The following is a 14,999-nucleotide window of genomic DNA, read 5'->3' on the forward strand; positions in this document are numbered from 1 at the left end:
TCTATACTTATAATAAAGCTCAATGTGTGTGTGTGTGTGTGTGTGTGTGTGTGTGTGTGTGTGTGTGTGTGTGTGTGTTGGCGCTCTACAGGCCAGGTCATTTGACATACAGCTACCAAATTTGGTACATGTATGCCTTAGAGGTCGGGAATGTGCATCTGGGGTCCCTTTTTTTGAATTTTTAATTAGAATTTTAATTATTAATTAAAAACTAACTTTCCCGCCAAAAAAATCTTCCATTTTCTCCACCGCCAAATGAGTAAGACTTCAGATTTTTTTTCTCCCAACAGTAATGAGGCTAGGGTTAACATTTTTCGGCGGATTATTTCAAACGATTCTGTTTATTTTCTTAATGTTTTGTGCATTTAAAATTAAACATTGTTAATTAATCCATGTTTCAGATTCAATCTGAAGTACTTTTGAATTAAAATAACACAGAATAAAGGAAATTAAAAATGTATAATCTGCATAGCGTTACCCCAACTGGCGTAGAAAAATTCACGCATTTGCGTTACCCAACTGGCGAAGAAAATTCACGCATGCGCATTGTTCTGATTGTTGTCATGACAACCACTATCAACGGATGATTTAAATTATTTTTAGGTTAGTTGCATGCTTTTGTAATTAAATTGTATTTATGTTAGTTATATATCTTTTTGTATATGCTTATAGTTTTAACTACATCGTTTTTTAAGAAGTTTTTTTAAACCTGTTTTCGACCGATTATTTTAAACGATTCATTTTATTTTCTTAGTGTTTGATGCATTTAAAATGAAACATTGTTAATTAATCGATGTGTTCATGCTGAATCTGAGAAAATTTTGTTGACAAATTCTTGAGATATTGCATAAATTAAGAAAGATATTCTTTAGTGCCCATAAAGTTTAAACGCTCAGTGACTCTGTTATCAGTAATCATATTATTAAAAATAATGCTTTGTTTCAGTAAAAAATTTTATTATATTAATAAAAAATATTATTATATTAATTGCAGATTAATCATTTATACTTTAATTTAAAACATAAATTCTACGAGAGGTAACAGAAAATGAGAGAGATACATATTACGTTATGACTGAAGGCCTTTATAATATTATGAGTGAATTATATGACTATCAAAATTTTAAGTTTTAAGTTTATGAAGTTTTAAAATCTTTTGATGAAGAATCTATTAAAGTTGGAAAGGCGTAAAATATTTAATGGTACGACCGGAGTTTAACCCCCTGCTTGGCGCCATTTTTAAAAATCGCCAACAACGGTCTTGCGAAATGTTCAAAAGCAAAGGAGCAGATATTCATTTATAGTGCATAATAAAGATTGTCAGCTTTGGCGCGTTATCGCAACTGGGCGAAGAAGGGGGTTAAACTCCGGTTCAACCTATTTAATTATTAAAATTTAAATGAACATTAAGATTGGTGAACCGGCTGGTCGCCAAAGGCGGCTAGTAGTAAATAAGATTCATTTTTCTACGATTTTATTAACACGATTATAAAAAGACTTTTTAATAGAATAAGAAATAAGAATTTATCTATTTAATACACGAATTGAGTAAAAAAAAAATCGTATTTGTTTTGTTTCCATAGCAACGCTAAAAAAACAGCAAACGATTAAGATAATCTCATGAAATACAAAATAAACGTATTTGAAAAAAAATGCAATTTCCGTGTTTGTTTTTTTAAATAATTTTAAAAAGCATTTTTAATTTTGAAATAGTTTCATTACTAAAAAAAAAATTTCTGTGTACTTAATAGAGTAGATTTTTAATTACTTAATATTAATTTTCTTTTAATTTATATTTAAAAAAAACTAAATATTGAAAGAGCTGTAAAAATCCAAATCAAGCAAATCCATATTATTTACATATATTCTTTTATTTTATTTGATTATATTAAGTGAAATGATTCTTGCCAAAATTTAATGCTTAAAATTGAATTTAAAATCGATTTGACTTACATTTAAAAAAAGATTATTAAGTTATCCTGAACGTAATAAAACCGATAGAATCAACTCTTGTGACGTCACAATCGCATGATTGACATAATTTCAGATATCATCTAAGGTCTAACTATCTCTTACGTAGTTTTATGTTTTTGTTATTAAAAAGTGAACAGTGTATTTGAAATAAAATCTTTGAAATAAAATGACACTTTATCATTGAAAAATGAATTAAATCAATAAGCAGATTTTGGTATTTGAATTCTTTTATATGATTTTATTATTTTTCAACAAAAAATAACTGCATATTTAATCTAAGCATGGAGCTAAAGTTTAAGCTGAGCATAAGACATTGTGTACCTACCATTTAATATCGTATGCTATTTTTACAATCTGTGTGAATTATCTGAATAGAAATAATATGTTCTGAGTTTTTACTTGTTGAAAAAAAGAGAAAAACTATAAATCTGCGGACATGTTTTTCAAGTTTCTTTTTAATGATACTAAATTATCAAGGATATGAAATGTAAACATTTGGTAAAAATTTTTAAGTCAACATTTAACAGTACGGAAAAGAGTTTTTTTCAAACATATATTAACTAATTAATTGATAAAAGGTAACAATAAATTGTTCAAGTAAAATTAATAAATCAGTTTATATTGTATTATAAATTCAAAACAATCGATATAATTAAATTAATTTCACTTAATAATGCTACAGAAAACAAGCAATTTTAATTAAATATATAAGAATATTAAATTAACGAGGCAAAGTTTATAATATATTTTATAAAAACATTTTTAAAAACAAATATTTTTCAATAAGCTAAAAATTAGATTTTTTAAAATTATAATTATTTGCTACTTTCTAGTGTTTCATTTATAATTCATCTTCATTAATATTACTTTTTAAAAATCATCAGTTCTTTCAAAAATTCATTAACAGATGATGCCATCAAAATGGAATCAATTTAATTAAATTGTTAAATTAATTGATAATAAATCTCTGAAAACTCATTAATAGTCATTAAAAGTTCATTAGAGAACAAAATATCAAACCTCTAGAGCATTAGGAAAAGAAAAAAAAAATGAATACGGAATTTTATCTTTAAAAATTATGAAACAATTCAAGTTATATAAAAGTATGGATAAGCTAACAAAACCAGCAAATTGTCTTTATCCTTTTGTTGCCAAATATTTTTTCCACAATGAGAAGTTTTGTATTTAGCTTTATCGTATAGTAAACATTACCAAATTAGTATCTTGATTCTCTTTTCTTTGATCCATTGGATGCCAAATTTGATACATATCTTAAATTATAGGTTGAAGACAATAAATCCAAAATTCATCTACCTTGCTTATTAAGCTTCTGAGTTATCATATACAGATTAACAGAAATTCAAGGAGTTAAAATAGTGAGCCAAAATCTAGCAAAGATCTATAATTCAGGTGATAATAATACCAAATTTCATAAATTAAGTTCGATGCGTTTTGGTTATGTCTTTTTCATATGTATGTGGATACAGATAGGTAGATAGACTTCCAGATGGCAGAACTGACAAAATTTGAGAGAAATTTTGAATTTTGGTGTTATTACCATGTATAAAATTCAAAGCATCTAATGAATTAAATTTTGATTTTTTTTTCGTGTATATTGACATACAGTCAAGGATAATACAAAAAAGGTTATTTTTTGGATTCAGAGTGATTTGAAATGTAAAGATTCATTAGAATCTCCCTGCTTAATTTTTTTATGATTCAAATACTTTATCTTTGTATACTACATTTATACAGAAGTTTAAAAGCACTATTATTAGCTTTACTAAAGTAAGAATCAGAATTTTATGACCAGAAAGTATATATGAAGCAAAATGTAAGTAATTATTTCAAGCAGCGAAAAATTTAACTGATCCTAATAACCAATGCAAGAACAAAAGATTCCAAAATTGATTTAATCCGGCACAATTTACTTGTATTGCTTGAATATATGTCCTTGAAAAATAACTATTATGATTATTTTATATACTGTAATCACTTCAATAGCAAAAAAAAAAAAAAAAAAATTATTATTATTCTTGCAAACGATATATCAACTGCATTTTATTTTTTAAAGCTCTTTTTGTTACTTATGGCGCTTGCCATAAACAAGCCTACTGACGAAGTCAGCGATTTAAGCCGAGTTTGTGCAGTAGTTTCTGAGAGTAAAGGCCCCTGAGCACCAGAGGACAAAAGTCTGACTTCTAGCTCATATGAAAATGACACTCCCACATTCGCTTGCACAGCCTCTCTTTACAGGGGGTCTCTCGCACATCTCACGGATAGAACACAGGGCAAAGAACAACCATGCCCGAGCTAGGATTCGAACCCGGGACGCCCAGATCACGGGAAGACGTGCTATCTCTAGGCTAAGACGTTGGTTTAAAGCTCTTATTGAAATATATAAAAAAACAAATAAGCAAGGAAACTGGTCAGGAACTTTAAGCAATAAAATGCACTTATTAATAAAATAAAAAAAATAACTGTATAACCACTTAATAAATATTCCTATAAACTAATTGAATTTTATATCATTATTTAAACAAATATAAAGCTAAAGCATAAGAGTAAAATTTATATAAGTATAAAAACATTTGGAACTTTGCAGCTTCTTTTTTAGACGATATATAAATTATATAAAAAATGTTGTTATATCAAAAAAAAACGGAAACGTTTTCATATTCATTACTTTTTAATATCTATTATGTTCATCAAATCCTAACCATGAAATTCCTTAACCATTCATCAAATCCTAACCATAAACGTAATTCTTTCGTTTATCAAACTATCTTGTGATATACACCGAATTTTTAATATATGCATCCAGGTCTCATCCTGGAGTCGAAACCAATGATTCTGAGGTTCTCTCTTCCTTTGCATGTATAATCTAAACAATTATTTTTAAAAATTCATCTCGAAGAAAATTGCCTTTTAATATCTGATTTCTAAGAATAAGAATTCTAATTTAGACATGTTGTTTATATTTAATATTTATTAGTTTATTAAATAAATATTAAACAACGGAAAATAACTTGTACTTAATATTTATTAGAATATTAAATCCTACAGTTTTCATTAGTCGTGTTCTAATTCTAAGAATAAATATTTTGATTCTTACAATATATTTAAGTTCATACTTCGAATTATTCTTTTATCCAAAATATGCACATCAAAATAATGCCATAAATTTCTGAGTTTCTGATGGAAATGTTCTTAAGTGAACTGGAATTCAAATCTTATTTATAATAAATTTTAGTTTTTAATGAATAGCAGCAATATCTTCCTCAATTTATCATTTTATAATTTTTCTAGGATGTCGATGAACAATTTTATTTTCTGCTTTTTATTAGTAAAAAAAATATTTAAAAACTTTTTTTTCCTACTTTTTATATGTTATTATAAATATTATAAAATTTAAAAGCTAATATTTTTTTCAAAGACAAGATCTGTTGAAATCAATTTTTAACAAAATTATATTAAATGATATTTAAGTGATTTAAAATTATATAAATATTTTATTGTCATCGGAACCACTAAATGTATGCAATTTCAGAACTCAAGTATATGAGATGATCGTTTACAAAAATTACAATACATACACAAAACATACTTAGTTAATAAAAAAAGGCATTTAAAATTATTATTATTATTATTATTTTGCTTTAAATGTTTCTATAAAAGAAAACAAACAAAATAATTCATGCACAATTAGATATACATGCTTTTATTCAACTAAACTTAAACCCAAAATTAATTAAATCAAGTAATGAAAACTGATGCTCTAATAAAATTTTCTATCAGTTTTTAATGAACACAATCAACTCAAAATTTTGAATAATTTTTGTAATTTCCTTTAAAAAGGGCATTTTATAAGATGGAATAAACATAATTCAATTTGAACAATTTAATAGCATTTTAATTTATGTAATTTACCATTCATAATCTCATACTAATTAAATGTGATATGTTTGTTTGAGTGTTATACTAAATATAATATAAAGGATTAAGCTATAAAATAACGGCCTTGTATAAAATGACTAAACCTTTTGGCTAGAACTTATCATAGTCAAAGCCGATACATATATTTCATATAAAGTTGATTCCCTATTCATCCAAAAATTGTATGTAATAATTAATAACAGCAATATCATAATTGTAATAATAAATTTTTGATGTTGTTGCCTCTATTCTGATATTGGATTTTGCATCAAATAGTTCTTGAAATGACATAATATATATATACTTTTCACGAAATAATAATCTACCTATTCTATAATAATAATAAAACTTTAAATTAAAGCCGAAAATATTTTGATATTCATAATTTTGGTAATCCGTTTTAATTCAAATATAAAGAAAGATTTTTTACGTGCGTGATTTAATCACGAGCATGAAATTTATTTCTTATACTTTTTTAATAATTTATTTTCTTTTACGCTAATAAAATCTCCCTAGTGCTGCCAATTATTTTTTTAAATATAAAAAGGCAAAAATTCTTTTTTAGGAAGGAAATTTAATTGTCAGTAAAATTTTATTTTTAAAGAATTTCTGTCTAAATTCCTAAGTTATCAAACACAAATTTCATGCCAATGAAGTCTAAGCCATTTTCCATGGGCAAACAAATAAAAAAAAATTATAATTTTATTTAAAAAGCTATTTTTAAATCAATCAAACATAAATTAATACAAACTTTGTTACTACTATAAATTTAAATGTATGTTAAATTGCTGGTTTTTTAAATATAGTTTGGTTACAAGAGCGATATTTTTTTACACTGTTCAATATTTTTTTCCTCCATTTAGGCTATTTTTTAATTTTATTTCTCTTTTTTCCTCTTAAATGTCTAAGCATAAAGAAAATTAATTTGAAAAATAGTATCTAATTACTTACCTGATGTATTACAAAATCAGAATGGTCTTTTCTTTGTTTAATCAATTTTTTTTAAGATTGTGTATAATTTATGCTTGGAAGAATTAAAATATTTCTTTTTACAAAATGCAGACGATAATTCACTTTCACAAAACACATAATTAGTTTAATTACTTACTCCCTTTTTGCGGAAAAATTATTCTTCTTTTTAATATCTTCAAACGATTTATTCCTATAACGTGTAAATTAATTAATACTGTTAATAGTACAATCCGTTATAACTTAAATAATTAAAAAAAATTATTGAAATGAGTTTCACTCGATAACTATGTGCTCGAATCAAGCTGACCCAAGATTCCTTATGCAGCTTTGTTCTCTCTTAATCTCGAAATCGAGGGAAAATTGGATAAAGAGGTCTCCTAACTCAATTTGTAGTGCCCCCTGTATGGGGAGGACAGCAAATTAAGCTATCCCATTTCCATTCTGCTGGAACACTTGTCTGGCTTTTCAATTATTCCGAGCCAGATACTTTGTTTCTTTTTAAAACTGGATTTAACCGATTGTGGCGAGACAGTTAAACGTTTGAGTGATGAGCAAGTTTAAAAAAATATTATTTCATTTAATGGTTGCACAATGATTAAAAATAGCTATTTCCTCGACTTTTTAACGAGTTTACAACATTTATTGAAAGGCATTTAATCAAGATTTTTTTCGCTTTCAAGGTGATTCTTAATTGAATTATTTTTCCTCAAAAAGCTAAAAATTGTCCAAATTTTTCAAATACTCTGACGTTATATTTTATTCTTTTAATACATCTTTATTAAGTAAAGACGGTATATTGCAATTGATTTTTCAGTTAACTGATAAATTTAATTACATATCAATTCCATGTTAAAAACGTTCTCTAGTATTGAAGTAAGAACAAGTAATTTCGAAATATCATACTATTTAGAATAATAAATTTTAAATGAATGGGTATAAAGTAGAAAATAATTAAAATGAAAATTTTTCTGTTTTTTAACCCACCAGCGAAAATATGTTTTTAATAAGAAATTCTATGATTTTTTTTGTTAAAGCCTAGTTTCAACTGGTTGCAGTGAATTAAGTGTTTTGATTATGAATTGGTATGAAAAAATATTGAATTAAATAACTGCGCTATAATTAAAAATTTAATCATTCACCTTTTTTAGAAATTTGCTATATTTACCTTGATCATTTTTATTTCATTTAAAAAAAAGAAACTTTGAATTATTTTAATAACTACTGTCAATACTTCAATAATTAATCTCATTAATTATAATCTATTCTGTCATATACATGGTTAATCCTTTATTCAATACGTTTTTATAGTTTAGCAATTGATATGGCAATAGTAATTTATTTGTTTGCAAAAAAATCAAAAAGATAGATAATGAAGTTTGGAATTTCATAATACACACCAGTAATTTTAAGCAACTTAGTGGTATGTATCAAATTTTAGATGCAATTTATAAATGAAATCAAGTAACTGGTTTTCTTAACATGTGTGAAGAATTTCTATGTTGAAAATTTGCTTTTATACCAAGGTAAAGACATTTTGTCTAAACGTCTGGTTTTCTTAACCAGCGTGAAAAAGTTTGCCTCAATGTCTGTTTTCTTTTTTTAATGGGAAAAAGTATTTCACTTAAACATTTGTCTTCTTAATTAACGGGGGAAAGAACTCTGTAAAAACATTTGGTTTTCTTAACAAATACAAAGAAATTCGTTACTTAAAAACGCCGACTTTTTAATCATTAAATCACAAGGGTTTTACGTATGAAACTTCAGGACAAGCACGTCTACGATTAATAAAAATATTTTACACATTTTTAATTATTGGATTTATTTGGATGAACTGTTGCCACTATTCAAAGAAAATATTAAATGCAATTTCTTCATGGCAATAGATAAAAATAAATTTTTAAACGAGCAGAAATTTTTATATGTAAAAATGAATGTTTGTCTCTGTCTTTTATTTTAATTCACTGTTTTCATCCAATCTCCATGAAACTTAAAGTATTTTTTAAGACGAGATGAAGAACACTTTAAATCGTTCGAATTCCAAAAGTTAATTCAAAATATCAGTTAATTAAAAATTAAGTAAGTTTTCAGCTATACCTTTCGAAAATACTATTTCACAAATAAGACTTTTGCACTATATTAAACTCAAATATATATATATATATTAAATTTCTTCCTTAATTTAATTTTTCTAATTTGGTACACAATCTGAAACAATATATTTTTATTGTTCCTATGAAATTCAAATTAAGTAGCTTCATTAAATCAAACAATACCTCTAAAATTGGTTTCTTGCTTCCAATTTTTTATTTCGTGGCGTACGCACTTTTTAATTTGCAAATGTAGTAGAGTATAATAGATTAATTTTATTAAAATCCTGTTTTTCAGTTTTATTGAATAACAAGTAGAAATAATGTATTTCTTACTTCTAATCTAATAACAAGGAAAATTCGAGGATACTGGTCACTAAAGACGACTAGTTAGAGATAATATGGCATCCATTTACTTTTTCATATATTACTAAATATAAAAAGAGGAAGTATTTTCATCAAAGAAAATTTCGAACTCGAGATTTTGACGAAGCAAGACTTTGCATACTTTCCTGAGACGAAAGATACATTTTTGGAATTATTTCTGTATAATATAACTCAAAAATGCTTTGAGATAGTAAGATGAAATTTGGTATATGGATTTTACACCAAATTTGTATATTTCTACCACATTGAACAAAATCCATTCAGCGGTAGTGTGTCTGCCCTAATATACAAATGCAAGTTAACACAACTACAAAATGTAAGCAATTCCGTGAATAAAATTTGATACATAAATTTAGCATCTAAAGTGTAAATATGCATTAAATTTTGAACCAAACTTATTAAGGAGTTGAGTGCCTTTTGGTCTGTTCGTCCATATGCATGTAAACGCGATAGCTCAAAAATGTAATGACTTAACCCTTTAAAGGGCCATTTTTTCTAGTCATGTGTTAAAATATTTTTAGTCTTGAAATTAGAATAAGAAAAGGGATTTATTTAGCTTATTAGATAAATTTAATTTGATTCATTAATTAATTTGGTTAATTAATAAATAAGTGACAAACCAAGACACATAATTTTGTGTGAGATAAAGAACTGAAGCATCTAAGTTTCTGTCTTTCTAAAAAAATTTGTCAGAACTGATGCCAACCTGCATAATTTCATACAAATATTGATAAATTTGTTGGAAAGCATACTTCCCACGGCCCTAGAAAGGGTTAAAATAAACTAAACTTTGCATAAGGTCTTGTTATTAACACTGAAATTCAGAGTCAATTTTTTTTTTCAATCAGCATAAAGAAAGGCATTTAAAATATATATTTCATTTTTCTTTCCTACACTCTCAGCATAAAACTCTTATGTTTGGTACTCTGAAAATAAAAATCTGACTATACTTGATATTCGCTACCTAACTTGAAGTCCACGATTTTTTTAGAAGGGAAGGGAAATTACACTTTTATTAGTGAGTATGCAAAGAGTGTCCGAGTGACCACTCCCACTTTTTTTAAAATCTAACAGGGTAGCGCAAAACTGCTTTTCCACATGATATAGTATTTACAGAAGATTTAATTGGGAAAGATCAAAATTATAAAATGGGTAAATGAAGAATTATATTATGATGAAGAGATAATGTTAAGAAAGAAATCCCTTCGCAATTAAATTGATTAAATGCAAAATATTTTGCGTTTAATCACTCACTACTTTCTATAATTCATTGTAAAATGTTCTACTGAGCTCAGATTTAAATTTGGAAATATTTCTGAGAGAAATAATCATTTCTTAACGAAGCTTTTTTATCTTAATGCTGTTGAGCAAACGATTTTGTATTAGCAGCATTTTTTTTTCGGCCAAAATCAGCTTAAGTAATCGATTTGTACTTATATCGATTCCAGGCTACAGCCCGCAACATGCCCTCGATGAAGCCAAACATCAGCATCCGCTGGAAGACACTTCGTCTAAAAACTCCGGTGAAGTGACAGATTCCTCGCCCGATTTTCTTGGGTAAGTAAAACATAATAAATATAATTTTTAAAAAACATTCTCTTATTAGTATTCTAAAGATCAGAATTTTCATTTTAATATTCTAATTATTTTCTCCAATCCTTTGGTTTATAATGTATTATTACAAATATTATCACGTACAAAATATTTTGCTTTATCTCTACGACATTTCTCGATATTTTGAATGTCTTACAGTAGCATGAAGATGTCGTAAAGCATTATCTCTGTTAGCACAAGACATTTTGTATTATCTCTACGACATTGCTCGATATTTTGAATGCCTTATAAAATCGTGAAAATATCGTAAAGCATTATCTCTGTTAGCACAAGACATTTTGTATTATCTGCACGACATTGCTCGATATTTTGAATGCCTTACAATAGCGTGAGGATATCGTAAAGCATTATCTCTGTTAGCACAAGACATTTTGTATTATCTGCACGACATTGCTCGATATTTTGAATGCCTTACAGTAGCATGAAGATGTCGTAAAGCATTATCTCTGTTAGCACAAAGACATTTTGTATTATCTGCACAACATTGCTCGATATTTTGAATGCCTTATAAAATCGTGAAAATATCGTAAAGCATTATCTCTGTTAGCACAAGACATTTTGCTTTATCTCTACGACATTGCTCGATATTTTGAATACCTTATAAAATAGTGAAAATATCGTGTAGGTATTGTTGATTATCTTTTGCTATTAGAGATGGGTCCATAAAATTATTTTTTAAAACTCATCACCAGATGGCGGTACCTGTGTGGAATCAAAATTTCATTAAATTATTATTTTATTACTCTTAAGAACCAGGAAGTTTTCTTTTTAATGATATCAACACTATTTCCACACAATTTCCCCTTAATTTTAGCGATATTTTTAATTTCCTTTCATTTGCAATGTAATAATATTTTTAAATATTGTAATGGAATTCAAATTCATTCTCAAAGCATTCAAATGCTTTCTTTTAACTCCGTGGTAGGATTTTCGTTTCCTCTTTTATTTCTCAATGTATATACGTTTGAACCATGCTATAAATTAATTCAGTTCAATTCATATTTTTCACTGGTATCAAATAATAAAACGATTTTTTTAAAAATGCATTCCATATTAATTATTTATCAATTTTGTAGATCCATAATCTGACCGAGCAAGGTGGTCGCCAAACGCGGCTAGTGTTATAAATCAGGCAAAAAAAAAAAAAAAAAAAAACTGACAAAATTAAGGAAAAATTTGAACGAATTTCAAAGTGGTATCATTGAAAAATGACTTTATAAATTCTGAAAACACACATACACATGCGCGCGCGTGCACATTCATCTTTATTAGTAGTAAAGAGAATAGTTAGTCAATGCTAAATGAAAACCGAAGACTTTTTATTGCTTTTCAATTGAATACATTGTTCTGTATACTAACAGAGCTCACTAATGAATTAAAAAGTTTTAAAAATGAATCCTATTTACTACTAAAAACAAACAGTACGATTGTGCTAAATGATTGGAAACACGGTACTTGTCGATTGTAATGGCGACTAAAAGACCCCAAGAAAAAATTTCACCACTTTGTCGATTTCAATCTTCAAACTGCATAGCATCTGACGCGCACATCCATGATTTTTCTTAATAAATAACAACGCACTTGAGTATTATTTTATATATATATATATATAATATATAATTTTGCGCAGTTTTTTGTTAGTGCTTTTTGGTCGTCGTTAAAACCGAATTGTACCCTAAATACTTTAGAAATAAAAATTTCTCATAATTTATGACATTTACTTTGAATGAACCAAAGTAAATTCAAATCATAAACAATATATTCAAGGGATTAGAAAGGGAATTCGAATTGTCATTAAATTCGAGCTAAGGCCGTTCGAATTTGCCAAGTTCTAATGTGTTGCAATTTCCTGAAATTAATTATTACATAACAATGGTCTGTTTCAAAAATGATGGCAGTTACCTCCTTTTTAGATAATAAATTATACACATTTATGTTGAGTTTATGTAATTAATCTGAAATTTATAAAATGATAATTGATTACTAATTTCACAATTACGTTCGTATTTGAATTGTTGAATTTATGTTCGAGAAATGAGAGAATATTTTTTATTCTTCGCAGTCATCCACAAAACAAATTCCATCAGCTACATTACAATCGAAAGAGTGCACAAACACACTGATTAACTCAAACCATCTGCAAGACAGCCATAGTGTTGAGGAAGATAATAATGCAGATATTTCATATGAGTTTCGATAATATTTAAAAAGGAAATAGATAAAAATAAAAACGATCGCCAACTGTATCTTCATACATGACAGTTGCAACGTAAAGATTTGTTTTCTTTCATCTTCTTTCTGAAACTAAATTTTATGGTTTCCTTTTCTGATAAGATTCTAAGGTGACAATGATATAAAACAAACTATTGCTCTTTTTCTAGTTTGAAAAGCTGCATTTTTCTTCTATATGGGAATACAAAATATAATATCACATTAAGACAAGAATTTCCATATGGAATGCAATTCTAGTAATACAAATTGAATACAAAGTACCTCAGTCGACAATAAAATATTTTCCTTTATTATGTGAGAACATATTTTGACTTGGGGTTTTTGAAGCCTCAAAACGCACGGGCAGAAAATTGGCCATTTATCGTTTTTAAGGCATGAATATTTCGCTTTTAGGATTATTAGAAACTGATGAAGAAGGTTGTCACATTTGGCGACTTACAGTCGACAAAAAGTTACAATTTGGCATGAATGGCTGCCATGTAACCGATTCTCCTGTCTGGACAACACGTCAAACTTGTGCCAATATCCAAAAACTCGCGTAAAGATTGACATCCTAGATGGATACCAAAAAGGATGACGAAAGACTTTTAGAGGTTGCAATAAGAAAATATTACGATTATATTTGGCGAGAAACCGCTCCAAATATTTCAACTTTGGCGATTCTGCATTAATCTTAGCTCTAGTTGTAATTGTTACGACATCCCTACAGAAATTAATATTCATATCTTCCAAAAACAGTTACCTTCCAACAAATAGTTTTTGTACTATGTTAAAACTCAAAAAAATTCCGTTTTTAATGACATCAGTTTTATATAAGTATATTTTTCACTCAATTTTAATAATATTTTTCTTTTAATTTGATACACTATCTGAAATCTTTTAAAATACTGTGACGTCATTCATCAAAATATTCAATTGCGTATTTTTACCTACCATTAACTCAGTTGTAGGATTTTCACACTAGCTTTTATTTCATAATCTATAACACTTTTTACTCTGCAGTAAAGTAATTCAATGAATTTATGTGTTTCAATCGGATTTCTATCGGATTGATAGCACGTGACCAAAAAAAAAGGTATAATGTTCTCACATAATAACTTGAAATTTGAGATAGCAGATTTCATGTTTTGTAAACTTTTGTACACATTTAACGACAACGGAATATTTTCTTGAAATCTTAATTTTTGTGAAAGTTAATGCAAATTATTTGAATTACGGTTTTATCTCGATATTTTTAGAACAAAATTTGCATTTTTGTAAAGAAAAAAACAAGTTTTTTGGAAAGAGTTTTTATTCGTATTTCTCAAAAAAAAAAAATCGTCTGCATGTCTTTAGCTGTTTTCTAAGAATAAAAAAGTTATCTTTTTCTATGTTTATTATCCAAAATTATCAAAAAAGTAATTCTTGTTTGAAAAAATTTTTAGGGTCGGCGATGGTAGATGTTCAGGCAGAAGAAAGCAGAGACGCTACCGGACGACGTTCACATCTTCCCAATTGGAAGAACTCGAAAGGTCCTTCCATATCAGTCATTATCCGGATGTATTTTCCAGAGAAGAACTAGCGTCGCAGATTGGACTTACAGAAGCAAGAGTTCAGGTAAAATTTTTGTTTTCTAACTGTAACCGTATCTGAATATAAATTCTGGGATTACACTCGATAAGAAATATCTATTCAAAATCCGTGTATAGTTTTGAATTGTCCTTTTACTTATATTAGTAATTATTAATTCGAATTGAAAAATTAATTTCAAATAAAAAAAGGAATACGTATTAGACTTGAAGTTAAGATTAGACACTGG

The 14,999-nt window shown here is 27.2% G+C and overlaps 1 protein-coding gene across 1 annotated transcript in view; it reads left to right on the forward strand.

Moving 5' to 3' along the window:
* The window catches only part of LOC129957386 (paired mesoderm homeobox protein 2B-like), a 31,465-nt gene that overhangs the window by 9,726 nt on the left and 6,740 nt on the right, over positions 1-14,999 (forward strand). The window contains exons 2-3 of the mRNA XM_056069686.1: positions 10,804-10,912; positions 14,626-14,797. Of these exons, the coding sequence (XP_055925661.1) occupies positions 10,804-10,912; positions 14,626-14,797 (281 nt within the window). The remainder of the gene's footprint in view (positions 1-10,803; positions 10,913-14,625; positions 14,798-14,999) is intronic.

The sequence above is a fragment of the Argiope bruennichi genome, chromosome 11, assembly GCF_947563725.1.
Source record: "Argiope bruennichi chromosome 11, qqArgBrue1.1, whole genome shotgun sequence".
NCBI lineage: Eukaryota > Metazoa > Arthropoda > Arachnida > Araneae > Araneidae > Argiope > Argiope bruennichi.